At 49.3% G+C, this 27785-nt stretch overlaps 2 protein-coding genes across 4 annotated transcripts in view; one reads left to right on the forward strand and one right to left on the reverse strand.

Moving 5' to 3' along the window:
- Positions 1–27785, reverse strand: part of LOC135917726 (uncharacterized) — a 104283-nt gene that overhangs the window by 45713 nt on the left and 30785 nt on the right. Inside the window, exon 1 of one of the 2 annotated variants that reach the window (XR_010569383.1) lies at positions 13999–14131. The exons of the other annotated variant lie outside the window; for it this stretch is intronic. The gene's annotated coding sequence lies outside the window, so the exon portion shown is untranslated. Of the gene's footprint in view, positions 1–13998; positions 14132–27785 lie in introns of those variants that run through there. 2 annotated transcript variants of the gene reach the window in all.
- Positions 6251–27266, forward strand: LOC135917725 (uncharacterized). 2 transcript variants are annotated; one of them, XM_065451296.1, is made up of 5 exons: positions 6251–6373; positions 17895–18100; positions 19411–19573; positions 21259–21641; positions 26608–27266. In XM_065451296.1, the coding sequence occupies exons 2-5, from the start codon at positions 18032–18034 to the stop codon at positions 27142–27144; spliced, it is 1152 nt and encodes a 383-aa protein (XP_065307368.1). In that variant the 5' UTR covers positions 6251–6373; positions 17895–18031; the 3' UTR covers positions 27145–27266. The 2 variants fall into 2 exon arrangements, with proteins under 2 accessions (XP_065307368.1, XP_065307369.1); XM_065451297.1 differs by having other exon boundaries at positions 26611–27266.

Below are 27785 nucleotides of genomic sequence, written 5' to 3' on the forward strand. Positions count from 1 at the left end.
ACCCCCTGGGGCTGTTTGGCGTGCACTGAAGTCTAAGTACACGGGTGTTTTCGCATTTCACCCCCATCGGAATGCGGCCGCCCTGGCCGGGATTTGATCCCGCGACCTCATGCTTAGCAGGCCAACTTTCCTTTCTTTTTTCTTCATTCCCTCGCTTGACACTGAGTTTACGAAATAAGAAGAACCTGCCGTGGTTGGCACCAGGCAACCACGGCGGGTAAATGTCTCTCTCAGGGACGTCAAAACGCTAGTGTGCTTCGATTTAGGCGCCCGTTAAAGGGTCTGCCAGGTGTTCGAAATTATTCCGGTGTCCCCACTGCGGCGTGCCTCGTGATCAAATCGTGATTTTGGCGTTTTGGCGCGCAAAACCGCGTAATTCCGCCAACCGCATTATCCTTAGCAGGCAGATGAGTCATTCAAAATTGATTGAAGCTCCGTCATCACCATTGTCTCCCTTCCCCCTTCAACGGCCGGATCGCTGGCCAATACCCCCGCAGTGGGCAAGCACCACGGTTTGAGGAACACGCGGGCCAGCTCAGCGGGCAAGCTAACGACGGTTGCCCAGACCATGCTGCCGCTGCACTCGTTAGCCTCGCGTCACGGGGCGCTCGCGTCGGCGCTACATTCTCCGGCAACGCGCGACTCGGGCTCAAACCACCCGGCCCAGGGTCCACCCGGTCCAGTCGGGGCAGCCCAGCACGGCCCTCGCTCGCCCCCGCGTCCACCGTCCCGCAGCGATGGCCCGGCGTCGCCTGCCGCGCAGCCGGGGTCGTCGACCGCGGCTCGCGGAGACGCGCAGCCCGACCCGATCTACGTGGAAATTGAAACGGAGCCGACGCCGCGGGGAAACGAGTCGGCGCCGCTTCTCCCTGGAGTCGAGCTGCGCAGCAACCTTCCAGGGTGAGATCATGCGGCTCGAATGAACTGTTTTATGCGAAGCATACTAGCCGCACAACCACGCTCTTCCTTGCTGCGCCGCGCGCGGCCGCATAGCTACCATATGACGTCATAACAGCTGCAAAGCGGACGCTTAAGCTTCGCCTTCAAGAGTGGAACGCGACATGCGTTCCCGTCGATCCGCCAAGGGGTGTAAGACAATGGGCTACGGCGCAGCGACTACGCGCCCCGCATCGGACGCGGTGAGCGTCGAGCAACGCCGCGTTCGGCGCGGCAACGAAATGTGCGCCTGAGCAAGCGACGCACGCCTGAGCCGACGCCGACGGCACCGTATTCTGCGACACGAGCTCCTTAACGCTGTCGCGTTAAAATAAAGGCTAGTATGCTTCGCATCCTGGGCTTAACCTTAGCTAAGCCACAGCCATTTTTTTTTATTTCGCCCTCGTTTTATTTCGCTCATAGACAAAACGCAAACCTGACAGGTTGTCGCATTGGCTTCCGGCGGGGAACCGAAAACAAAGCTTGCATTGCCCCCTTTATTTCTCTTGTTTCGAAAGCTTTTGTTGTAGACTCGCTTCTGATCAATTGAAATCACTTTGTTCACCTTGTTTGTTCACTTAGTTCACTTTGATAACTTTGTTTAGCAGACAGAAAACAATAACTAGACTTAAGCATTCGGCTATGGCGAAATATCTGGTTAGTTTTGAACACTCAAATCACCGGATAGTTCCGTTTCGAATAGGAATACGAATAGATACCGTGTAGTATCCAATTCGTATTGGAAACTTCGAATATTTGTCAACCTGTATTGAAAGGCAAAAGAAGGGTGGTGAGACCGCCTTGAAATTCTCGCGTCAGCTGGCTGGGACGTCATGGCTTTTCATGCAGTCTGTGATATAACCCAGGCTACAGAAGCACGATGCTCGTATATATAGCGAAGCATATTAAGAGTATCGGGAAATCGGACTAGATATAGGGAACCATTCTGCAATGTCTTGGGTAGGTTTCGGGCAGTGGCAAAACACTGCGGGCCCCTACAGGACTGATGAGGGGTGCGATAATGCCTTTATACAGACTAATGAATGCATAATAGCGCGACCAGGAAGGAAAGACTTAACAAAGGGGTTGAGGGTGATTAGAAGGGAACATAGCCGGTGTGTGTGTGTGTGTGTGTGTGTGTGTGTGTGTGTGTGTGTGTGTGTGTGTGTGTGTGTGTGTGTGTGTGTGTGTGTGTGTGTGTGTGTGTGTGTGTGTGTGTGTGTGTGTGTGTGTGTGTGTGTGTGTGTGTGTGTGTGTGAGAGAGAGAGAGAGAACCGAAGCCATTTATTTTGTATTTCCCAACTCGCCGTGGTTGCTCAGGGGTTTTGGTGTTGGGCTGCTGAGCACAAGGTCGCGGGATCGAATCCCGGCTACGGCGGCCGCATTTTGATAAGGGCGAAAACACCCGTGTACTTAGATTTAGATGCACGTTAAAAAACCCTAGGTGGTCAAAATTTCAGGAGTCCTCCACTACAGCGTGCCTCAATATCAGAAAGTGGTTTTGGCACGAAAATCGCTACATTTTTTTTATTTCCCACCGAAATCGTATAACGCTAGGCGACAGTGTGACATAACGGTTTCAATGTATTTTCTCGCATTTTGGCTGTTACGGGTGCAGTTAAAGTTTGTAATGCTTTTTACGTTCGGTCTTTAGCTCCATTACAATACGATGTAGTCCGTCTAATTACGGATGAATAACTAACGAGGCGCGATTAGATGCCGTCAAGATCCATGACGTCCTGACTAGCTGGTTCGAGCTCTTCAACGTCACCTCCCATCTTTTGAAGTTTGCGTGTCTTCGGGCGCATCAAGCATCGTCTCACAGTAACAGTGGCTTTCTGGGTATTGCAGACGCTCAATTTACTAATGGAGATCGATTTGTTTTTGCTGGGGTTTTTGTCGAACGGTTGTTCGGGACGCTATGTCTCGTATCGTGTGCACTCCTGTCAAAACACTGCCACACTACTACTCCCGTCACATGAATAACTTGCCATTACCGAAAGGTAATGCAAGCGCTTTTGTCACGGTATAACATGGGGAGCTTCTAATAACAGCTCCATGCGCTACCAGAAATGCATAAGTGTGCGACTATACGCACTGTCACCTTATTTCGCTCGCTCCGGTTTTATTTTGCTTTTGCTTAAAAGGCGCTCAATGATGCATAAGCTAACATAAAAATAGAGAGTTTCAGTTTAGGGGACGCAAGCGGCTTGCGTACGCAAGAACTAGGGGCCACGGTACTGCGCATGCGCAGACCCCTCCGTCCGTGTCTACGCATGCGCAGTACCGTCGCCCGTAGTTCTCGCGCACGCAAGTCCGCTTGCGTCCCCTAAACTGAAACTCTCCAATGACTAATTGAGTATCATCGTTATCATCGTAGTCAGCACGTTAGGCTACAGGTACTGTTTTTAATAAAACACAAGATGTTTGCGAGATTCTTCGAGCGATCTATCGTAGTGTTAAAAAGCGCGTAATACTAATCGATATGCGTTACAAAGTCTTTCTACATTCTCTTTTCTTTTTCATTAATTTCTTTTTTTTATTTTCACCCCGAATAGCGCACTCGCACGAGTTCAAGATTTCAGGCTCTGCGATTCGGAACCTTTATTTATTTCATGAATGTACCATACGATATATGCTTATTCAGGACAGTACAGCGCACCGATCAATGTGGCATCGATCGTGAAAGTGTCGTTCACGATCGCGTTTCAAATATGTTACATACATATGTATGAGGTATCTTGATGTGTCAATGGTCACATGAACGGCGCGAGAAAAGACGATTACGAGGCACGCGTAAAGCACGCACGAGAGCTATCTGCCGACTTTGCCACACCACGTCAAGCTCGCGAAGTCCTTCGGCAATTGTAATTCCTCCTTTCTTTCCTTTCTTTCTTTCTTTCTTTCTTTGTTTCTTTGCGCACATTACGGCAGTATTTATGGGTATGAGTTCTCTACGGCGTGAGCACTGTTTTTTGTTGAAAAACAAGGCATTGAGGGATTCAGTCGAATTCACTTTTTCACTTTCCGGAACTACTGAACTAATCATACCAGTAAAGCCTCGTTCTACAAGGTAAACTCGACATACTCACGATGGGACACTGACACCGATTTCCGCTAGGACTAACGCATTTGAGAATAGCTTCTTTCCTAAAACTGTCTTGGAGTGGAAGAAATTACGTGCAGGTGTCCTTGATTCTAGTGATTTTTTTCCATAAGCTGGAGTGTCATTATTGCGGCCGTTAATTTACCATATACTATGTGTGTGACAATTACGTCGGGCATTTATTATGTTTTGGGGGGTTATCGGTTGTACCGATTTTTGTCATCACGATTGACGACCCCACCTGCTTGGACAACGGTAGTGGTTCGCAGTATGTGTAAATAAAATAATAATAGAAGTTCAACTCTAGGGCCTTTCTTGGAACGACAATAACGTTCAGCTAGTTGGTAGGGATTCATGTTAGAAAAAAAGTTGGGCACGCACGTAGGGAAATGGAAGCACAAATGTCTTCTATAGCATTTGCATTACGATTCGCGTTGCAGTGTAACTGAATCGTACACACAACTTTTAGACGATCCATTCTCAGGTTAGGATGAAAAATTTTGGAACGGTGGTTCCGCACCTTCTAGGAAAAAAGCGCGAAAACTAAGACGACAAACACAGGCACACGGACACACGTACACGAAGCGTCATTTGCAGCGGATCTATTCAGCACTAACCGCGACATAGTTACACAAAAAGTGCTGTTACGGGCAAAGTGAGTGCGTATACAACCGTACACTTCCCTCTATACATGGAACGAAATCGTGGCAGACAAAATTTCCAGTGAGTATATCACCTCTCACCTCTGCTCTTTGTAACAAAACAATAAATTGCGACATAGGACATAGGACATATTATGTGGCGCTAATATGTCTGTCTTGAAATTTTGGACATTGCCCCTTCCAAGCTATGTTGATTGCCGGAGGGCTAATGCCCGAAATTCCTGGGTATGATTTCCAAAGCAGACAGTCCTCTATGAGGAATAGCACATTATGGAGCTTATAATCAATAATATATATATATATATATATATATATATATATATATATATATATATATATATATATATATATATATATATATATATATATATATATATATATATATATATATATATATATATATATATATATATATATATGTAGCGGATAGCGGAAAAAAGTTGGGACCGGACAGGGTGCTAGACTTTAACTCACACATTTTCATTCCGATGACATGGAAAGAGGTCACCAGAGTCTCAAATAAATGCGCCGACAAATGCATACACGAAAGTGCCACAAAGGATCGAGATAACGAAAGGCGTAAGAAAGCGGATAAGCGCCCACAACATGCCATTACAAATAACTGATGACAAGTTTCTTCTCAAGGTAAAACACTTGTTTATCCGTGATTGCCACAGATGATACGTTGACACATTCATCACCACCGTTTAAAATGGAAAATGGCTCAATAATTTCGCCCTGTGTAGCTGCCTGACCCCCTGTCTGAGCACAGGTGTGTTATGAAGAGCTGTTACGGTTAACGGCCCGGGCTAACGCTATCGGGACACCCGCCACGTGTGCTACAACGTTGTCGAGCCTCTGGGCACGTGCCCGTCCTTGGCGAATCCTGTGGAAGGCGTGCACGCCACGTGGTACAAGGAGCACAGAATCCGTAAATATGTTTGGAGGTGGTGTGTCGTGCATCGTCGTGCATGCACCCGTCATCTCGATTCTTCCTTCCACGTGCGCATCGCCTTGGTTCTTTGCTCCGCCCACGCCTCTCACACTGTCCATCCACTTGATTCGGTGTTTGCATGTCGGCATAGCTTGTGAACAGTTTAAACATAAACATAAACAGTGTATAAACATAAAGATTGCATGAGATTAGCTTTGCGATCGACGCGATGGGTAAACATTGCGTCACATTATACGTTGCATAGGATGAAAATAAACGCAATCGTGGTCATCACACATTTACTACATTGCATAGCATTCCACTGACCACTTCAGTGAAGGCCTGCTAGGCATAAAATCCAATATATGCATTGGACGTGCCTCTTGTTTGTTTACTTTTTTTTTCGCCTTCCGTGCCTGCACTGGCAGTATGTGGCACCCACGGAGGAGCGTCTCCTGGAGCCCCAGCAGAAGCAAGAGTGACGCGGGCCCCGACGACCGGACGTCGCAGTCTCGTGGGGCCCCGCGCTCCGCGAAACTGGAGCGCCGAGTGGCCTCCTACTGGGTCCTGGGGCTGACCGTGGTCTCCCTCATGTCCGCCAGCGCGCTCGTCATGACGCTCATCAACAGGGGCTACCTGGGAGGGGTTGCCGGGGCCTGGCGAACCACGGCCACGTCAGAGCGACGCGGCGTAATCCATACCGACGAGCCGCTGCCCGGCGACCCCAATTACAAGGTATACCGGCGAGTGCGGTGGCATCTTGTTTAAGGGGCACTGCATAGGTATACACTAGACCAGTTCAGGCTGGCATCGTGTTCCCTCAAAACTGGTATTTTCACTGATCCGGCGGTAAGAGAGAGTGACAGCCGCGGCGCGTATCAATCAACTGCAAGGCGCGACAACACTAGCTGAGATTTCAACCAGAAGCCTGCGCACTCTTCCTTCGCAGGCAGTCGCGCTTCCAACTATGCGGAGAGTCAAGATCGTGCGCACAGATGCCACTATGTGAAACGCACTGTGTGCAACGCCGTCGATTACGGCACGTGGGACCTCGGGAAACCGTACAATGCAAAAGACGCGATACCGCCGCAAGTTCGCGCTACCGCTGGCGCAGCATAGATCCTCATTCTTGTAGGCCCTCCGAGTAGCGCAAGGGCGTTATTGAACTAACTGAATTTCTCAAAGTAAAATGCGTCGAAAATTCGTAAAGCATGACTTACACGCAACCAGCAGACATTGTAGCATCGGATTGTAATTCGAATATACGAGAAAACATAATTCTGTCACGTGAAAATCATTTTTTTTATTGGAAGCCATTTTTTTTGTGTGTGTGAACACGCCACGAAAAATCTAGACCAACTAGAGGCTAAAAGCTGCGCTGTAAAAGAATTATAAAGGGCCAACCCTGGATGCTATCCAAGAATGCGTTTAGCCTGCCTTGGGAGATGGTTATTTGTGGCACTATGTTGCCCAGTGTGTTATGAGTAAAGCTCCCATTACAACTGAGCCTTACCCAAACGCAGGAGCCAAATCGTACTTATAGAGCGCCACTTCCTCTAGGACCATTTCGGAACCCCCGTGCAGCGTCCGCGACTGCCTGTGGTCGCAGGCGCTACGTCTCAAGCGACAACGTCTGCATCTTCGACAAGAGGAGCAGCGCCGCAGAGGCATATCAAACCGTTAGCGCTCACTAGGGAAGACTGAGGGCTGACTTACACAGCTCCGCCTGCTTCCTTAATACGAAATGCTTATGTCGCTCTAGACACTGGTCCTGAGACAAGTGACAATTTTCCTGTCGGCCTCTTAATCTTTTGCGGTGTCTTTCAGGCGGACGTCTCGGTCTGCATGTGCAATCTAGATTCTTCGTCAAGGAAGTGGAACCTTGTAAACGACACGAATATCAGCTGGATGTGTGTCTTACTGAGTAACCATTGTGCTGGTGCACCCATCTGCCTCCACAGTCCAGATAGTCTTCGAATGGCCGCGCCAATGTTGCCAGGTCTGTTTTAAATGCGAAAAGATCCTTCTCCTAATCGGAGCGCAGGTCAAACGCGAGGCCCTCCGAGGTCGCAGAGATTGTCGCCGATGCGCGGGCGCCCCCGTGCGCAATTCGCCCGCACGGGCGTGCACGCCACAAATGGACGTGGCTGCAGGTTGCGCTGTAGGTGCACTATGTTGCACGTAGGCCTCTACGTGGAGATACAACAATGGGCCCTCGAAAGTGTCAAGCGGTAGAGGAGCGGAAAAGCGCAAATGCTCTGCAGAGATGACAGGGGCGTGCAATGCGTACGAAATCGGTGAGGCAGCTAAGAGGCGAAGCAACGGGCCGACGTCATACACTCGGTCCTGGGGCGCGAGCGAGAAGGCAAGCGACATACTGCTAAAAGACACGCGTGTAGCGGACGACCGTTGAACATGACGCCGAGACCAAACGTCGCCGATTGGAGGACCGCAACTTGCGTGACGCAGACGCACTATTTCAAAAGCACCTCGTCGAAGACGAATTCGGTGCTGTGCGTAGTGCCTGCCCCTGATTCCGAGTGCGTACGTCATAAAAGTGTCGCGGCCCGCGCATGCGGCGTTCCTCGACTGAGCGTATCCGCGTGAGGACGTGAGTTCGTTCAGCAATCGCGCCACGTGTAGGGCAGAAATGCTTCGCATTGTCTCAGGTAATAATCGAGGATGGTTTCTAGGGTAACGTTTTTTTTTTTTCAGAGGACGTCAACTTCATAGTACAACTACTACTTATTTGCGCTTATTCAGGGCTCAGGTGTATTCTTATACCGGTTTTTCCTTCCACGTGGCTATCATCTTTTCGTACAAACGCGTAGAGTTGCATATTAAGAAAGACACAGACTGAGCAGTATTGACTCAATGACTGTTCTACAAGTAGCTCCACGGCAATGCCAGCGTGACTTCACGTGACTTACCAATCAGAGTCATAGAATGGAATTAACGAACGTTAACAGCTCAAGGTCGGCCTTCACTTGAATTCCACTGTGCACTGTGGTCCGGTTATCATTGATGTGGTGAAATTTCTAGTTCGTCGTTCCGTCAAATATGCACGAGTATATATAAGGGACAGCTCCTGTAAAGATGTACACCTCAGCACCCGATAATACATTAGGGATATTGATGGCCGAAGAATTTTTTTCATGCGCGGACGTCGACTTGAACGGAGTCGTGCCGTGCGTGTGCACGCTTCAGGAACGCGGGAGCTCGGAGGGTGAGCATCGAGGCTGCCACCATAGCTGCATTTTACCGGTTTTTCTGCGAGGAGGTTCAGTAATACTTAAAAATAAATGTTTTTAATGAAATCCGATGACACCTAAGCACTTTTTAGGAGTTGTGAAAGCGAAAACATTATTGTCCCATTGAACGCCGCTGAGCAGTCCTTCGAGTTATGATCTCCTCGCCGGCCAACGAGCGCGTTGAGGCGCTTGGCCAACGTCTCCTGGATAGCACAAGGCCGATGCACTTCGATCCGTTACGTCATGCGACCTTGCCCGACTGCCATAGAAGCTAATGGAAACGCTCCCGAGTCAGCCGCGGTGACTTTGACTTCAGCGCTATCATCACGACGGGCTTGGCGATGCAAATTTCGGTCCAAGCGGCATGATGTCATGAAGCAGAGTGCACAGGGCCGCTACATAGGCGGCGTTGGCCCAGTGGGTAAGACATTCAGCTTCTGAGCGTGCGGTCGTCTGTTCGAAACTCACTACTGCCAACGTTTCCCCTTTCGAATATATTCTGTTTTCTTACAAATTATTTTTATAGCGACTAGCCAGGCAAAGCTAGAACGCGGGCAAGGAACGCGCGGATAACTCAGGCTTCCGAGAGCGAGGATGACGTGGCGTTGCGGCGATTCCCTCTCCCCTCAAGTAACACCTGGCGCTGTGGCACCCGCGCGCTTTCGCCCGCCGTGCTCCGTCGAGGAGCGCCCGTGACGCGGCGCGTCGCAGCCAATGGGAATTCAGGTGCCGGCTCGCGGCTCCGCACACCGGTTTTCTTTTTTCGTTAAATGGGTGCTTTGAGGCTTTCGCGTCAATAAAAAAGACGATTCCTTCCGAGACATGCCGTGAGCAGTGGCGACCATGTGGAGACGCGTGATAGAAGGTAATTAACTTTAATATATTTTACTTCGACGGACTCATGGTAATCGGTAAATTGAAGAGAGCTCTCCGCACGCGCCATATCAACTTTTGCATCAGGAAAAAAATGCGATTATCCACGGAAGTGTGGCACGAAAAAATTCAGCACCCAGAGTGCGCGTAATTGAAGCTGGGAGGCTGCTGCGCCCGCATATAGCCGCGCCCCTCTGAGCGACGTTCTTTTTAGGTGGCCCGGCCGGGGGGCAGCCTACGCTCTGCGACAGCGAGGAGCTGCAACGTCGCTGGTGTCTCTCCAGCCAGCGCCGTCAGGCCCCGACGCAAAATTCGAAAGAAATTTGTCCTTCATTTTCTGACGTAGTCAGCAACGTTTCTCCCTCCAAATAATGAAAATACCATGTTGAAACCATAATGACACGTTCACCAGCCTAAGGTATTTTGGTGTTGCTCTTCCAAAATTTAGCGTTGCTCCGTAATGCATTTTCATTGGTACTGCATGGTCCGTATCGCCAAGCGTGCGTTTAATAATTTATTTTACGGGTGATCGCTTTAGCGCGTATACCTATTGCGTAAGCTGTCACTCTCGCGCAAGACGCGCTTTCTGTGTCGGTGTCTTAGCGATATCGACACAGGCCTGCCTAATCAGACTGTAAAGCCGACGCGAATAATGTTATCTATCTTCTAATGTATCCTGACACATATACATATAGCCGACAAACTTGGGCAGTAAAGTGGAAAAAAAAATACATTTATTTGTGGCGTTGCTTTGTCCACATCGCATGCTTTAATCATCTTAGCACTGTATGATAAAAATAAATTCACAGGAATTAAATGTACATCTGGTAAACACAAAGCAATACATATATAAAATATATTTTTTTGCGCTGATTACAGTATGGGGCGCACGTTTATTTGTAGGATATGACACGCTTCAACAAAGAAGCTTCTATAATTTTTTTTAAATTGGGGCGCATAAAAATCAGTTTCCAGATCGACAATATATAATAGTCACGGTATTTGAGAGTCCAGGTCTTGACGTCCGTTATTTGTACTGGTAAATGGTGGTGTCTTCCTTTGTTTGCGCAATAGGTAACGTAATGGTAAATTAGGTTGGTTAACGATGCGAAGACTATTACTTTTTATGTGTAAAACTAACCTATATTGGCATGCCTGGCTGGCTTGGAACAACGAGCGCTTGTCAAACAAGTTACATGTCGATAGATCTCGCGGCCTACCACGATAGCTTTCAAACATTCGTATTACCTTTTCTTTTTTTTAAGTGTCAATCTTTCGTAATTTCTTGTAGTCGTTGTTCCCCAAATTAATGCACAGTAAGTAAGCTTAGAGTAAAAAAGGACATAGTACATTGCTTTCTTTAACCATAATGGAACAAGAGCATTAATCGTATACATATAACCTACTACTTTACTAAACTCATTGGTTAACTTAGTTGAATGTCCGAAGACAGGTTATCTTGAAAACAGGCCCCCAAATATTTTGTGGTTTACACTTCGTCTATGTACTTCATCTAAAATGAAATAGTTGTATTACTAAGTAATTTGTTGTTTGCTGCTTTAAATAATATATACTTACTTTTGTTAACATCAGATTGCAGCTTGTTTAGGTACAACCAGTCAGCCAATAAATTTAAATACTCAATAATTTCTTTCTCGAGGTATTGCAGGGAAGCGTTAGCGAAAAAATATTTGTATCGTCAGCGTACATTATTATGTTAGATGTGGAATGAATGCTCGGTAGGTCGTTTATGTAGAGGTTAAGTAAACTAGAACAAGGAGCAGGTCTTTCATAGCCATATAGAAAAAAGTTATAGGCAGCATGGAGTCTTGAGTGGTACCTCGTTAGACCGGGTAGGCTTTGAACGGCTGGCTGGTAGTCCGGTTCCACGGTATGGATTATAAGGTATGTGAGGAAGTCACTGACGTAGTGGATCATGCGGATCCTGCTGATATGGATAAGCTTTTCGAAGTAAGTCGTGAAGCACAATGTCGAAAGCCTTCTCCACGTCAACACCGACAATGCTGAGGTGTTGGGCACTATTGGCATGGGCATACCTCTTCTGATATACGTAGGACAACGTGCGGGGTGCTAACGTACTTGCGGAAGCCGATCAGGGTGTCTGGAAGATGGTTATAGACGTGGAGATGCCACTCGAGGCGTGTCAAGGCCATCTTCTCCATGACGTTCCCCACGCACGATGTAACCGAAATCGGCCAGAGGTTACTAGGAATGCTAGGCGGACGACCTGGCATCGGCAAAAGGACAGTAGACACATTCCACTATCTCCGAGTATGTTCGCTGGTAATAAAGCGTTCCTTTAGTGATCACGATGCGATGAAAAATCCCTATAGTTGCAGACTAAACGACAAGACTGGAAAGGTAAGCATGAAGATGTTATAGCACAGCTTTTTAGGCGCTGAATGTCGGCGTACGAGCACAGCGACAGATGGAAAGAGAAACGCGCAGCGCACGCAGCTGGCGATTAAATACGGTGAGAGGGAAGAGGGTGCGAGGAGGAAAGCGGGGGAGGAGGACGCAGCGGCAACGTGAGGAAGGAAGTGGGAAAGCCACTTTGAAGCATGCACCAGCGCATACGTCCGCGCAAGCAGAAAGCGCGCCTTCGCGCGTAGCGTTCGCCGCAAGTGTTTCTCGGTAAAGATTACAGTTGCGTTATGCTATGTTCAGACTACGTTCGTAAGGCGCCGATTTTTCGTAACATACGTAAGCGGAAGCGCAACAAGCGTATGCGTCTAGTTCAGACTGCGAACGTAAAGGTACCAACGTGCGCAATTCTCGCAAAAATCGTGGGTGAGAGTGTTGAAGGGTCGGCAACATTTACGACTGTTATGTTACGACCGTTGCGACACAGCCAATGACCGATAAGCTTTCGGCTTTCAACAACCGGTGACGACACTTCCGTCCTCCCGTCTGCAGACAGCTCCGGGCGCGGGAAGTGCCATTCCGCCATTCCGTGCGCACGATTGGCTGTGTTCGTGAAAATTTTTGCAGTGCGCCTTGCGAGACTGTTTTCAGTTCATCTGGTTTATCCGCCGAGGAAATCGATGGCCGCAGATGCGTGCTCCGAACTTCGATGAGTGGTCTCATTAGGTTTTCAAGGAAGCGGAACTGCTGGGACGACATGTGCATGATGTTATGAAACATCGCAGCGTCACCAACTCGGAGCTTGGCGAAAAGGTTGTGAAAATCGCCGTCCGTGGCCCTGTCGAGAAATACTTGCCGCACCCAAACCCTTCTGCGTCGCCTTCGCCGCCTTTGGGCGATTGAATACATGACTATAAGTTTGTTTTGAGCGTGAATTTCTTCGATCTCGGCCAGCGCTCGCATGTTGGCAGGAGCCATATTGGACCGCTGGTGACGTCCATTCTGCAGCTCCAAATTTGATTGGCCTGTTGTAAAAGCCGTAATTTAAGCAGCAGTAAATGTGAACAAAGGTGCCGGCTTAACTGCCGTAATGTTTTTTACAGCCGTTACGTTCGATACGCCAAAAGAGCTGTTACGCGCGTTACGACCGTAGTGTGAACATAGCATAAGCTGCAGTTTCCGGGAAGCGGCAACTGTGTGGTCGGTCTATATCAAGGAGGTTGGTCTATATAGTGGGGCACGCGTTGTAGCTCTGCCACTCGGTGCGGTGATCGGTGCGACGCCTCAATGTATCGCGAAACTAAACGCGTGTACAGCTGCGCTCAACTTTCGAATTAGGGACTATCGTAATCACAGGGGATTTCTTGCCTTTCTAAACGACCAAGAGAGTTATTGCAGCGCGTGTTTGCGTCCAACGCACGCTATTTCGGTCGCTTCGTGAACTCTGGACAGCACAGCGAAGGTTATAGGGTTTGCGTCAGCTAATCACTGTGAAAAACCGGCGGCCCAATCCGAGAAGGGATGATTGATCACACATTGTGCGTCCCCGATCCTTCCGTGAAGCCCCACGTCACGCGGAGGCCAATCACAGGCGATCATTGGACGAGACCTTATGGTTCTAAATTCTGATTGGCTGGCGCGACCCGTACCTTTCACTGAACTACACGAAGCCGGTGGAACGGAGCATCGGCTGTAGACTAATTTTTCGCGTTACATCTGTATCTCTTGCGAAAAGGGGGGCATCGTGTTCCGGCCGGCCCACCGCGGAAGCCCGCGGAGGACGTCCGGCCCTTCGACGGTCAGAAGGTTCCACTTCACACGCACCGCGAAGCCCGCGGTCCCAATTCTCACCGGGGAAGGCGAGGTGCCACCACTTCCGGAGCCCGCGCCGCCTGCCGGCGGCTGGCTCGATTACGACGCCCTTGACCGCGGCTCCCAGACGACGACGAACGAGAGCGCAGACGCCACCGCGACTGGCGACGCCAGCAACGAGACACTCGCGTCCGAAAGCTCCACGAGCGGGGAGACGAGCGCAGCCGCCACCACGAATGGCGACGCCAGCAGCGACACGCTCGCGTCCGAAGGCTCGACGAGCGGGGCGACCTCGGACACATCGGTGCCAGCAGCGCGGCATTTAATTGAGGAATGGCCCGGGGCGAGCGCGACCGATGGACTAGGGGACAACTCCGATGGGACCGATGGCGCTTCAGACGCCCCGGTGCTGCTCCCTGGTGGCGCAACGACGATAGAGCTCGGTTCGTGGGATGACCGGAAGTGATGGAGGCCCGCCACTTCGATGCGAGACGGCAGCTGACGTCGAAAACGCTTGTGTGTCGCAGGTGCATACGACGGCGACTGTCATTTAATTAAAGGAGGAATGTTCTCGACGTACGTATCAGACATCAATCTCGCGCGCGTTCTTTCTGCGAGAAAAAAAAAAGGTGGAATGGCGGCTTCCTTGCTTAGGGCATATCGACATGCGATAATAAAGCAGCATGTCACCCTTTCTCACTAACGATAGTTGTGCCATGAACGGTGGACGTATCTCAATTATATTTTAATGCGCTCATTGATTACGCTTGCTAGCATGAAGTGGTCCTGTGCGTCCCTGACCTGATGGAGACACCAAGTAAGAATAATACGGTCACAAATGTGAAAATTGAAACTTCACGCCTAAAAGGAACAAGCACACCTATCAGTTGGTAATCACAAAATGAATTCGCCGTTTACACAAGAAAACATGTGAAGGACGCTTAAGTTTCGCCTTTACGAGCGGAACGCGACAGTATTCAAATATACCTGACTGCTTCTCACGCTTCCCGGCAACTGGAGCGTATGTAACCGCAATGTTTACCGGGAAACGCTGGCCGCGAACGCTGTGCACGAAGGCGGGCTTTCTGATAGAAACGTGTCCTCCTGCGTGGGCCACGATGCGGCGGAGGCGAGCGCCAGCTGAAGGTATCGCTAGGAACCGGGCGCACAGCTGCGTGGCCCCCTAGACACCCGAGCGCCGGCGCGCGCAAATGGTGGACGCCGCGGTCGGTCTATGGATGGTAGAAACGCTGGAAAAGGGTTTTCTCTGAGCTTTAGCGTAACAGAATAAAGTGTGCCCTCAAGCACATACGCTGCTGATTTTGACAACTGATGCCATGGATGTGCGGGTGCGTGCGTGCGCGCGCCGCTATGTCGCCGGAATGACGCAGCTGCGACAACCTTTTGCGTGGACGCTTTAATGGAACTATGGGGCTGGACGTGCCAACACGACAATTGTTATTCACGCCGTAGCAGCGGACTCTGAATTAATTGTGACCCCCTCGAGTCGTGTACATAGCACACAAGAGCTTTTGTATTTCTCCTCCGTCGAAAGGCGGCTGGCGGGGTTGCAATAGAACCCCCGACCTCGACCAATGGCATAGGCGCGAAGCTACCGTGGTGGGCACGCGAGTGTTGATTTGAAATGCGACCTCTTCCGTAACGTGGCCTAGACGGCTCTGCGTCGTCTGCACCGCCTGCGTCAGTTATCCGCCTGACAAATTTGCGTGATGTTTATTTTTCAGAAATAGCAGAAACGTACCTTACCACACCCTGAACCTAAATTTATCATTTTTTTTTCTCTGCAACCGCGGTCCTGCTGAGTAGTAGCATTTCCTTGCCTTCTCCTGTCGCCTTTTGCCTCTCCCGCCATCTCCACATGTATGGGAATTGCGAGCAACAAGTGGCAAGGCTCAATTATCCATTATTTACCCATTATCTGCCTCATCTCATGCATTCACTCGTTACGTGAGTGCATCGGTTCTACCCATTATCTGCGTCATCTCCCTACCTACTCTCTACCATTCTGCCTACCCCTCCTCTGGACTGTTGCACTTTAGTAGAAAGGTAAGCGCTGCAGTTTCTGCAATGCTTTTTGCGGTGAGTCATGGATAATTATAGCTGTAAAGTAGGTGCTGTGGTGACGGCCAGGGATTTCCAGAGGGCTTTATGCACTTTCGATGGGATGTAAATGTCGAAACTAGTTTATCGCGTCGCCTTTCCACTCAGCAACACTCCTGCCATGTATGTATATGCAATGTATATGCGCGCTCTGAACCACCTCCCGACGCGGCGTGCAAGACAGCTACAGCAGCAGCAGTGAAAAAGTCGAATGAACAGGCAAAGAAAGCTTCACTTTAAGAAGGATGGCTGCACTCGGAGAAGAATGCTTCGCAATAAAATCGAACGTTAGCTCTGTGCGACGCTGTCGACGAGTGTGGCCAAGTGTGTCGAAGGGTGTTTTTCAGATGGCAGTCACTTTCGCTGAATTAGCAAACAGTAAGGAAACTCCGCACAGAAGTTAGCGGAGTATGTGGTAGCAGTACGGCCTCTCATACGAGCCATCAATATCTATTTTTCGTGTATTCTAGAGGAGTGTCATAAACAGGTTCTTTTTTTTTTTTGTCAGGAGTTGGGGAGGGGTGCACGCACTTTTCTGGAGAAGGGGGAAGCACACGGCATTTTCGTCTACAGAAATTTCAGTGAAAGGCACTTGCCCGGATTGAGACCTGGATTTACGATATCTTGTTTTTTCTTTATTTGCAGCCTTGACTCGGAGGTTCTGTCGCAGTAACACTTGGTCCGCCGTCCACAAGATAGTTACTGAGTTTCACCGACTTACCTATTAAACTTGTATCGCTTACCCCTCTTTTTTTTTCCCTTTAGCATTAATTATTATATGGCCATGCATACTGTTACTGCTCTCACTTTATTATGTTAGTTTGCCTTTCCGCGTCATTTACTCTACATCAGGAGGAGGAGGAAAGAACTTTATTGTGTGCCCTGCGAGTTGGTGGGGAGGGCCAAAGGGCCCGCCTAGGTGACGGCCAGGAGTTCTTGGGTCCTGGCGGCATCCTCGGCCCGCTGGACGGCCCATAATTGATCTTCGAGGGCGGGGCTGAGCAGCGCGGCTTCCCAGCGCGTGCGAAGGCTGCTGCTAGAGACCGCGTTTTCTTTATTGCTATTTACCCCTCGGCATTCCCATAATATATGCTCCAGAGTGGCTCTGGATTCACATGTTCTGCATTTGTCCGTAGGATATACATCCGGATATATGATGTGCGAGAGCGCAGGATTCGGGTACGTCCTAGTTTGTAACTGCCGCCATGCGACAGACTGCTTTTTTGTCAATTTTGCGTGAGGTCGCGGGAATATGCACCTCTGTAACCTATAATGTTTCGTAATGTCATTATATGTTGTCATTCTGTCCTCCCACTCCCACTCATTTACCGCACCGTCACGTCCGGAGGGTGTCGGGGCGTCACTTGCGACTGCGGCTCGGTCCGTAAGCCCTCGAGCCGCGTCATGTGCCGCCTCGTTGTTGCCGTCCTCCGCGAGGGTGTGAGCGGGTGTCCAGGTGATATATATCTTTCTTTTGTAATTTTGCCCTCCTGCAAGAAGAATTCGTAGTGCCTCCGGGGAGATTCGGCCGTTGGCAAAGTTTCTTATTGCCGTCTGAGAGTCGCTGACTATCACGGTTGCGTTAGTCTGAGCTGCTGCGAGCGCTATGGCTACTTCTTCAGCTATCTCGTTACTTGTGGTGCGTATCGTCGCGCATGTCTTGCACCGTTTATCCCTATCGATTACGGCTACATCAGTGCTGAAAATTTATTTTCGATTACCGCTTGCAATAATCCACCGATTTCTTTGGCCAAAGCCCCACAGTGGGCATGAGCCATAATGTTTACTGGACAACCTCTACAATGGGTATGCAGAAAGGCGAAGACGAAGAAGAATATGCAGGCGGCTCCGAGCCTGTGTTCGCTGCTGATTTCTTCGCACCGGGGCCAGAAACCGAAAGCGCGCCCCGACAACCAGAGGTCCCCGCCAACGTGCGCCTGCCGTGCCGATCATGCTGCGCCGCAGCTGGCTATGGTGGACCGTGCAAAGGAAGCGTCTCCTCTTCGGTCGCATCGATCTGGTGGGTGTGCGCGTACGTGGCTTAATCGAGGTTGCTCCGATATGTGTGAATTGCACAGCCATCGAACAATTGTCCACAACGTTCGAGCAATGAGTCTTTAAGCAGTGCGGCGTCTCGTTTGTAACACAGTCGCGTAAAATGTCAGTCGTTTTCGTCTCTCTGTATATCATCTCTACTGCCATCTCGCACTGTACTTTAATCGCGAACGATAATGGCTTATGCATGAGAATTCCCCCTTATTCTTTTTTTGCAAGATATTCGAGGGTTTACTTACATATACGTGCTAGCCCTATGAATGATACGTCAGGTCTCGATCCCTACGCGAGCTTCTAAATTCCTATGCCTAAATCGACGTTCGCTAACTTAAGAGTTCGGAGTACAGCTGCAAGTGTGTACTACAAATTGTAACATCTCTCTGCCGTATACATAGAAGCGACCGTTGCTAAAAGCAGTTATATGAAGTGCTACTTCCACTATGGGGCAATCCTCATACTTGTTGGCAGGCTTTGGGCATTTGTAAGGTGTAAACTGTCTTCTTTCTTTCTCAGGACGGCGGTGCATAATTGTCCTAACGTATTGCCAAGCTTAAACAATATATAGCGCTGACGCCGTGATGACGGCATCTTTACTTAAGTCTGCGTGACAGATTGAATGTAAAGCATACCCACGATCATTTCTTTCATCTTCAGTTCTTACCCTCGACAAGTTTTCTGCGACCATACGCGAACTGGGAGACATGGTGTATCTTTTGAGCCGTTCCGAAATATCATCAACTTATTTCTATCCGCTGCAGGACAGAGGCCTCTCCCAGCGATCTCCAAATACGCCTGCAAATTTCCTGGTTTCTTCAATGAACCTAATTCTCTGCCGTCGTCGACTGCTCTTCCCTTTCCTTGGCGCTCGTTCTGCAACTCCTGCAGTAGATCCTCGGTTATCTGCCGTATACGCATTATCCCAACTTCGTTTCTTCTGTGTTTTTTTTGTTTTTTTTTTTAATAGAATGTCGCGACACCCGTTTGATATCTAATCGACACCGCCATCTTCCCTTCTCTGGAGGTGGTTACGCCCAAAATTTTGCGCTCCATTTCACGCTGTATACATGGCGTCCATAACGTCTTGCAGAGTTTCTCTGTTGACCTCCAAGGTTCTACGCCATATATGTTTGTGCCGATCGAATGCAGTGATCGTACATTTTTTCAAGATTCCGGCACATTTCAGCCATAAAGACGATTATCACGATAATTATTGTGGCGATCATGACGACGCAAGGACGTACAATGTGAACGTCGAGGGGGCCTGCTGTGTCGCAGGGCTGCGTGTTGTACGTCCAGTTCTCGATCTTCGTGCTGCTTCCGCTGCTGCTGGCGACTGCCCTTGCTGTGGCCGTGCTGCTCGGCGAGACGGCTCCGGTAGACCGCGACCAGCTTCCCGACAACAACGGCACCACAGGGAATATTCTTGCAGACCGCGCGAGTGAGTGCACATTCTTGGTTTCGAAATTTCGAGAACCAGGAGTCTTGCGTTAAGGCAAAGTTTTCGCGGCCTTGCCTGGCTACAATGCTGCTGCGTTCGTTCACTCGGAATTCAAAAGGGATTTTGGGCTCAGGAATGAAAGTGTGCCGCACGAAATATTTGCGTAGCTTCCTAAAAAAAGATGTCATTTCGAAGAAGCAGCGCGCGTCGAAAACACATCACTGACTTCTGGATTCGAGACATTTGGTTAAGCATCGTGTTTGCCAGGAAAGCAAGCGCACGGAAAAGAAGAGGAACGCACACTCTCTGAGGGCTAACTACCAACTACGTTTAATTATTCCAGGTTCCAGGCTGGTGCCATTTAAATAGTCACTGACAACCAATCAAGCCACTGCGCGCGAATTATGCCATACACTAGAAGACAAAATAGTCTGGTGTTATGCATTTTCCAGATATATGTATTTTATTTGTTAATTTTAGTGTACTCCAATTAGTGATGTTACCCCCTTCCATTATACTCCAATGAGGAGGCTGTAAGGCACTGTGAACATATCAGTAAATAATTAAATTAATAAGTAAATATTGCGAAGGTAGTTTCACCAGATCCGTATAGCTAGATGGCGGAGCCTACGCAGTTGCTTATCAGCGGAAGTCAGCTGGCTGTGAAACACTGCCAAGTAGACTAAAGACGTCCTCTGCGCGATTGAAGGCGACACTTGACGAGATATATCAAGCGCAAATCTGTTTCACTTAATATAGTAGAACGCCATCACAAAACTGTTTGTAGTCCTAACAATGGGCGCTATAACGTAAATCTATTCCAAACTTTTGTATTCCAATTCTGCCATCAGCCCACCGCGATTGGTCCAAAACTTTTTTGGACCACCCCCACTTCCCCTGTCTGTCACGCGACGTCACGAAAGCGACGATAGCTCCCCATCTGATATGACGTGTACACACTGATTATGCAGAATTTGACCGAACAAAACAAAAATAGTTATTTCTGATTCGACGCCTTTTTGCCATTAGCCCTCGGCTATTGGTCAAAAGTTTTCGGGCTGCAGCCACTTCACCTGCCTCTCACGCGACGTCACAAAACCGCAAAAACTTACCGCGTCAAAGTGACGCGGACGCGTTAGAGATTTATTAATATGCTAATAATATTAATAGCAGACGAGCTGAGTGGAGAGAGAGTCTCGCTATGCAGTGGAGCTCGCCTGCTGAAATCATGGGCTCGTGGCACTGAAATATTTATATCTAGGCTATTAATGAGCCAACGTGAAAAATTTTTGCGGCAGAACGCTCCCTAGAGGACACGTAACAACTTCCAGCGTATAATCAAAATTTGCTATAGTGCCTGGTGAGGGGCCCTTTAAAGAGCCCCTGGAGGCCGAATTAATTCGGAGCCCACCACTACGCTTGCGCTCACAGCCCAGGTGTTCCTTTCGTACGTTAAAACCTATCTATCTATCTATCTATCTATCTATCTATCTATCTATCTATCTATCTATCTATCTATCTATCTATCTATCTATCTATCAGCCAGCCAGCCAGCCAGTCAGTCAGTCAGTCAGTCAGTCAGTCAGTCAGTCATTCATTCAGTCAGTCAGTAAATGAATGAGTCAGTCAGCCTGTCAATCAGTAAATGAATGAGTCAGTCCACCTGTCAATCAATCTTCCCACAGCGACCAAAGCGCCGCCCGCGAAGGCTATCACGCTCGCAGCCAGTGGTCCGAGGGCCGAGATGGTCATCGGCTGCGCAAACTGCGAGTCTCGACGGCCGCTGGGAGGTCGGCTGGTGTGGCGCACGGCGCCAGGGCAACCGCCGTCCGGACGCGACGACGGGTCCGTCCTGCCGGACTTCCCGGACATTGCGATGGACGTGTACGGCACCTGGACGCTCTGTCCGAGGCTCAACGTGCTCGTGCCCACGGCACCCGAGCGCAGCGCGCAACGGAGCGCCATCCGCGCCACCTGGGGCCGGCTGGGCCAGTACCCCAACTGCACCCTGCGCGTCGTCTTTCTCCTGACACTGCCGGCCGAACGCAAGGAGGTTGCCGCCATCAGGGTGAAGCTTCGTTTGAGCGACGTGCTGTCGTTGTACATCCACCAGGGAATGAAATCGGAAAGGAAAAGCTTGTCGCTAATTCAAAGCGGTTGTTTGAAGAAGAGTGTCCGAGAATAGTTATATAGGGCAATTCCGGTGACGATGGTGATTGGTAATAATGATAATAATAATAATAACAACAACAACACCAAAAGCTATTTCTGATCGTATGATTGTGATGGCGGAGCAAACACTAAAAGCTAGAGAAAAAAAACCTGCAGTTCGACAGAAACTCGACTCCTGAAACTCCCGCTTTGGGGATGAACAGTAGGCTACGCGTACACCACTTACATGCAAACAAAAATAATAATAATAAAACAAGGCCATAAGGACTGCAATACACACAGAGTCCTCGTCGACAACACATTGATGCGGCTTCACATTACGTTCTAAAAGAAAAATGCCAAGAGTTTACAGGGAGATAAAATATGCAGATCCTATACGCACTGTGGGAATCGATGTAAGCGAAGCTTTCTGTGCTGTCTGTTTTCATTGACGATAGTTAGCGGGGATTGACGGCGATTGTTTAATTACTTCAACGTTTATTCCAAGACGAGAGTGATGAGCTGATCTTAAACGTTACTTTGCTTACACTGCTGCTGTTTGTCTCTGCGTAGTACACAGAACACACTGGGGGAGGTGTTCGCTTGAGGCGTTGTTGTGCGCCGTACTTCATAATATCTGAGAAGGTTGAGCATTGTCATCGTCTAACATGGCACATCGCATCGTGGCAGAAGTAGTAAACTTCAATCGAACTATGCGGCTTCGCGTGCCAGAACCGCAATAGAATTATGAGGCACGCCGTGGGGTGGATTCCGGATTCATTTTGACGCCCTGGTGTTCTTTAACTTGTCCCTAAATGTAAGTGTACTAGCGTTTTTTTTTATTTCTCTCCCGTTGGTTTTATAGTTTCTAAGGCACTATTAGCCTGGCAGGCCCATACCATATGATACAAATCTGCTTTCTGCCCGCAGAATTTACACTCGGCCGAAAAAGATTGTGGCTCAATAGCATGTAGCTTCACTGGGTTATTAAATGACAGGGTTTGTAACCTTCGTAAATGGCATTCTTCTGATTTGTCTAATCCCTTAACTGGGCCCGGGTATTTTCGTCACGATAAGCGCAATTTGTATCATATGGTATGGGCCTGCCAGGCTAATAGTGCTTTAGAAACTATAAAACACCCAACGTGGGAAGGATGGGAGGCAGCCCTGTCCAGCTCAACCCTCAAGGACCAGCGAGCCCTCGTGGAAAGAGCTAGGACGGCGGCCTTGGCCAACGGAATTCCGGAATAAGAATCCGACCACCCTTCTCCTAACTCCCCTCTCCCATTCTTTTTTTTATTTAAAACGTTTTCATCATCATCATCATCTCCCGTTGGTATGCGGCTGCCGCGATCGGCATCAAGCCCGCGACCTCGAGCAATGCGATAGCCGAAATGCTACCGGGGCGAGCACAGAAGGGCTGATTTGACGTGCGACCGCTTCCGTGGTGTCGCATAGACCCTATGGTGCCCTTTAAGGCGGCTTTTCTTCTGCACGCCCTGCGTTGTCTGCTTGAGAAGTCTGCTTATTGTTTATTATTCAGAAATAGCAGAAACGTACGGTACCGTACGTTGAATTTAAATTTATCCAGTTTTTGGGAAAGCGTTGTCGTGTATAGTATAGTAAGATTTACGATCTTTCTCACGTCGCCTCCTCCCTCTCCAGCCCCATTTATAGGAACTGCGAGCCAGGAGTGGCAAGGCTGTTATTCACTCGTTTCGCGACTGTATTGGTTCTACCCATCCCCTGCTTCCTCTCCCCCTCCTCTCTGTCATTTTATCTAACTTTCCTCTGCACTTGCACGTTAGCAGAAAGGTAAGCGCTGCAACTTCTGCAATGCTTTTTCGAGGGGTTACGGATAATTACAGCTGTCAAGAGGCCAATGTGGCAACGCCCAGAGGGCTCGAGAGGCCCTTGTGCACATTCGATGTGGTGTAGTGGTCCAGACGAGTTTCTCGCGTCGCCTTTTCTCTCTGCCGCACTCCTGCCACGTATACACATGCTCCGTACCACCCCCCGTCGCAGTGTGCCAGACAGCAGCAGCGGCAGCAGCCGCAGCAGAAGCCACAGCAGTGGGAAAGTCGAAGTAAGAGGCAAAGAAAGCTTCACTTTAAAACGTAGTACATACATGGTATACATATAGCATATGAGAACGAGAACATATATATAATGAACAAATACGTGCATAATTTTACAACAATATGTCAAGTAATTTTTTGTCAGAAAACAAGCAGTACGCAAATGAGTCCTTTGAGTTATTTTATGTAGTTCATTCAGTAAACGTGATGCATGGCGTGTGGAAACGGCGCGCAAACCACTAAATATTTTGTTAGCCTGTCGTAGTGTCGGTCAAGAAATAAATGCGGACTCATACCTAGCGTGCCTGATGTCTTGGATGTTAAGTATTGTAGACGAAATGTGAATGTAATGTTCGGTGGATGCCAGTGAACAACGGCTAGAAAATCAATGTCGTAAAGGTACATATATACTTGGGAAAACACAGGATGCACTCTCAATGTGCAGACCGCCTGACCATTCTATAGCGAGGGCCGCAAATTTGGTGATCTCGATGCGGTGGCGTACGAGGGTTTATTGGCCAGCCTCCTGCGTACAACGTGGCTCTAGCGATTGAAAAGACGTTCCACAGCCACCGCACTGGCCTTGAGCGACGCTGGCCAACGCTTCCGGGGCTAATTTTGTACAATGACACCCAAGTAAACGGCCGGAAAGATGGCACCGTGGTACGTGGAACACCGAACACGTCATGCGCATACGTGGGTTTGTCCCCGTGCACCTGCGACAAGTTATCTTTCCGAGCCCTTTCATTTCCCTTTACCCTATTACCTTAACATTTAAAATAAACATAAGAATTAACTTTCCAAATGCTTTCTCTCGCTTCACTTTGTCTTCTATTACAAATGGCCGCACTGTCAGCACTGTTGTAACGGGCACATAGGACCACACACTACCAAAAAAATGGTGTGTCGCGGTTACTCCTTTAGGGGAGTAACTCACATGACACAACCATTCTTCCTTTTGGAGTGTAAATGCATGGGGTGGATATGTTACTCCCCACGCGGATAGTCCTTCAGGGACTAACCATTGCTCTTTTCTGATGCACCTCAAGGGAGTAACGATCATTGCTTCCGACTCGCCTCAAAGAAATAATTAATGGAATTAGCTATTTATACGCTCTTAAAAAAACTGTTGCGCTGAAAAAAAAAAGAAGAGTGCCCCAAAGTAGGATTCCAACGTTCACAAGTCAGCTACTCTAACCACCACATGACGGTAACTCGGTTAATGAGAAACGAAACTGAGCCCATGGGAGGTTTTCTGTAAAAGTCCACCTAGTGGACATGTCCATTTCGTCTGCTGCTGAAGCACTGATTGGCTGGGCGGGGCTGCGCGTGCACAGAATACCTCCCCTGGTTTAGCATCTAAACGCAGGTGCCGCAGTACAAAAGAAGCTCGGCGTTTTCTGTATGCTATGCGGGCAGAGTCTAGCTTTCTGTGTACTTGCAACCATAGCGACTACAAAAAGAAAGCAGTCCGATTATTCCTAGGATGATTTAAACTGATGCACGTGATGTACGGGTCGCGAGCGCAAACGGGGCCAAGAAAGGTCGTCTGCTGTGTCGCTTAGCGTGCCCCGTTTTAGCTACACATCGCTTTACTTACGTTTGTAATCTGCTTGGAACGAAAGGAATTTAGGTGCAATTGACCAAGGACATCTGGCAGTGCATCAATTACTTGCGCATTTAATGTGTACTGTTCACTTATGATGTGCACACGAAGTGCAGGGCTGTTTACATTCCGCTTTTTGAATTACACGCAATTTTCCCATGGAAAGGCAAAATGCTGCTTTGCAAGTAGTTCAGTAGACATTGCACGAACTTCAAATTATTCACGAATTATAAACAATACCATTTTCGCCGCATCACTCGATGAATGGGAAGTAAACAACTGAGTACATGGGGAGTAACTGTCGCCATTGGTCCTCCCGTTGCTCTCTTTCCGACCAGGGACTCCCGGAAATTTGCACACGGCACGTACAGACTCCTGTAGTTAGTCCCTTGAAAGACGAAAGCGCCCTATTTAGGACTTAACTATCCAGTTAATCCCGCTTTCCCTGCATCTTCCCCAGTGCTATGGAGCTTGACCATCAGCGCAGAGAGGGGCCCAGACAGAGACGAGGTCACGTAACGAATAACAAAACGTTTGATTACATTACTACGTAAAGAGCGGTCAGCGCGACAAGCTTCTCAACAAGAGCGAGAGCGAACGCTCAAAAGTTGTGCTGAGAGTTGCACACTGCCGGTGAGGGGCGCTTTTTATAGCTGCTTTCCTCCCCCCCCCATTTTTTTTAAGGTTCAGTGGCTAGGGCATTTACAACTGCCATGCAAAGGGCACAGCTACAGATCATCGTCACCACCATCATCATCAGAAACACTCTCGACCCGGAGATAAAGGGACTAGACTCTCGCTTGGCTTGCGGCCGGCGCTCGGTACATTTCGGTGCTCGCTCCTACTATATAGTGCCTGTGCGCTCGTTCCAATTCGTGCACTCGTTGGGCGTCTCGCCGTCTTTCACGTCCACATTGTCGTCGTCGTTTCGGCCTCTTTACGCCAATCGTTTGCCGCAGAGGCGAGTCGTAACCCTAGATATAATTTGGGCTGAAGAACACGTAAATCCTCGATTTCCCGCGCTCTGCTTGCTCACTTCGCAAGAGGTCGCTTATGTGAAAACCAGTGTAGCCGGGCTCTTTACGCCATTGCGCGCACAACAAGGCGACAATATGATGGTTGTGCTGTCCTCGTGCATAATAGCCTGGCGTCAGTTTGGAGGATTCGCGTGTGCTATCGCCATTGCAAACTTTGCGCAGAAGGAGTACCAAGTATTCAAGGACATCGTGGCCCAGAAACAGGCATCCGGCGTGCGCCTGAAGCCGTCCTCGATGGCGGCGCTGATCGTCGAGTGGGTGCCCATGCACCTGCACGGACTGCAGTGGGCCGTGCGCGTCACCGACGACACGCACGTGCGAGTGCTCGCGCTGCTGGACGTCCTGGAACGCTGGGCGCCCGGACCGCGCGTGTTCGGCCGCGCCTCTGCGCACCGCGGTCACCTGGAAGGCTGCGCGTACGCGGCCAGGTCCCAAGACTTCATGCGCCTGCAGCCGGCGTTCGACAGCGCGAGCGTGGACCAGGACGAGGGGCTTTTGGTCACGGGACCCCTGGCGCGCCAGGCGGGACTCGTGCCGACGCACCTGGACGGCGTCGGACCGTGCGGCGACGGCGAGGCGGCCGCGGTCGTGAACGAACGCTTTCGGACCGGCAACTTCTCCGCGACCTACCTGACGATGCGAGGACTGTCGCCCGAGCAGATGGCCGCGCTTCATAGCGGCCAGCGTCATGTGCGCTGACACACTACGAACGCGAGACCCGAATGCATGCGGGTCGTGTATTAAGCGACGCAACATCTCTTTTTTTTGTGTGTGTGATGTGCTTGAAGCACTGTGTGGCAATAAAATTGAAACGATTGTCATTGAACCTATTATAGGGCAAAGACTACAGCGCAAGGTCAGATGTTTCGCTGCGTCTTAAAAGAATGCATACCAGAATTTACGACTGTGCTACAACATTGTAAGGGTTTGGCGTCGATCTCGCCGCTGCCACCATGGGCGCTATAACGTAAAACTATTCCAAACTTTTCTATTCCAATTCTGCTATCAGCCCTCCGCGATTGGTCAAAAACTTTTTTCGACCACCCTCCACTTCACCTGTCTGTCACGCGACGTTACAAAAACCGCAATACCTCCCCATCTGATATGATGTGTGCACACTGATTATGCATGATTTGACAGAAAAAAGAAAAACAGTTATTTCTGATTCGACCCCTTTTCGCCATTAGCCCTCGGCTATTGGTGAAAAGTTTTCGGGCTGCAACCACTTCACCTGCCTGTCACGCGACGTCACAAAACCGCACGAACTCACCGCGTCAAAGTGACGTGTACGCGATAAAGATGCATTAATATGCCGAACAAAACTGAATTTTTTTCGGAAT

This window comes from Dermacentor albipictus, chromosome 3, assembly GCF_038994185.2.
Source record: "Dermacentor albipictus isolate Rhodes 1998 colony chromosome 3, USDA_Dalb.pri_finalv2, whole genome shotgun sequence".
NCBI classification, from domain to species: Eukaryota; Metazoa; Arthropoda; class Arachnida; order Ixodida; family Ixodidae; genus Dermacentor; species Dermacentor albipictus.

What these genes read in the sequence shown, in the direction of transcription:
- LOC135917725 (XM_065451296.1), top strand. Translation starts at nt 18,032, where the DNA reads ATGCTGCGCCGCAGCTGGCTATGGTGGACCGTGCAAAGGAAGCGTCTC. An exon ending in TATTCTTGCAGACCGCGCGA is followed by an intron (nt 19,574 to 21,258) that starts GTGAGTGCACAT and finishes ATCTTCCCACAG; the next exon opens with CGACCAAAGCGCCGCCCGCG. An exon ending in AGGAGGTTGCCGCCATCAGG is followed by an intron (nt 21,642 to 26,607) that starts GTGAAGCTTCGT and finishes AACTTTGCGCAG; the next exon opens with AAGGAGTACCAAGTATTCAA.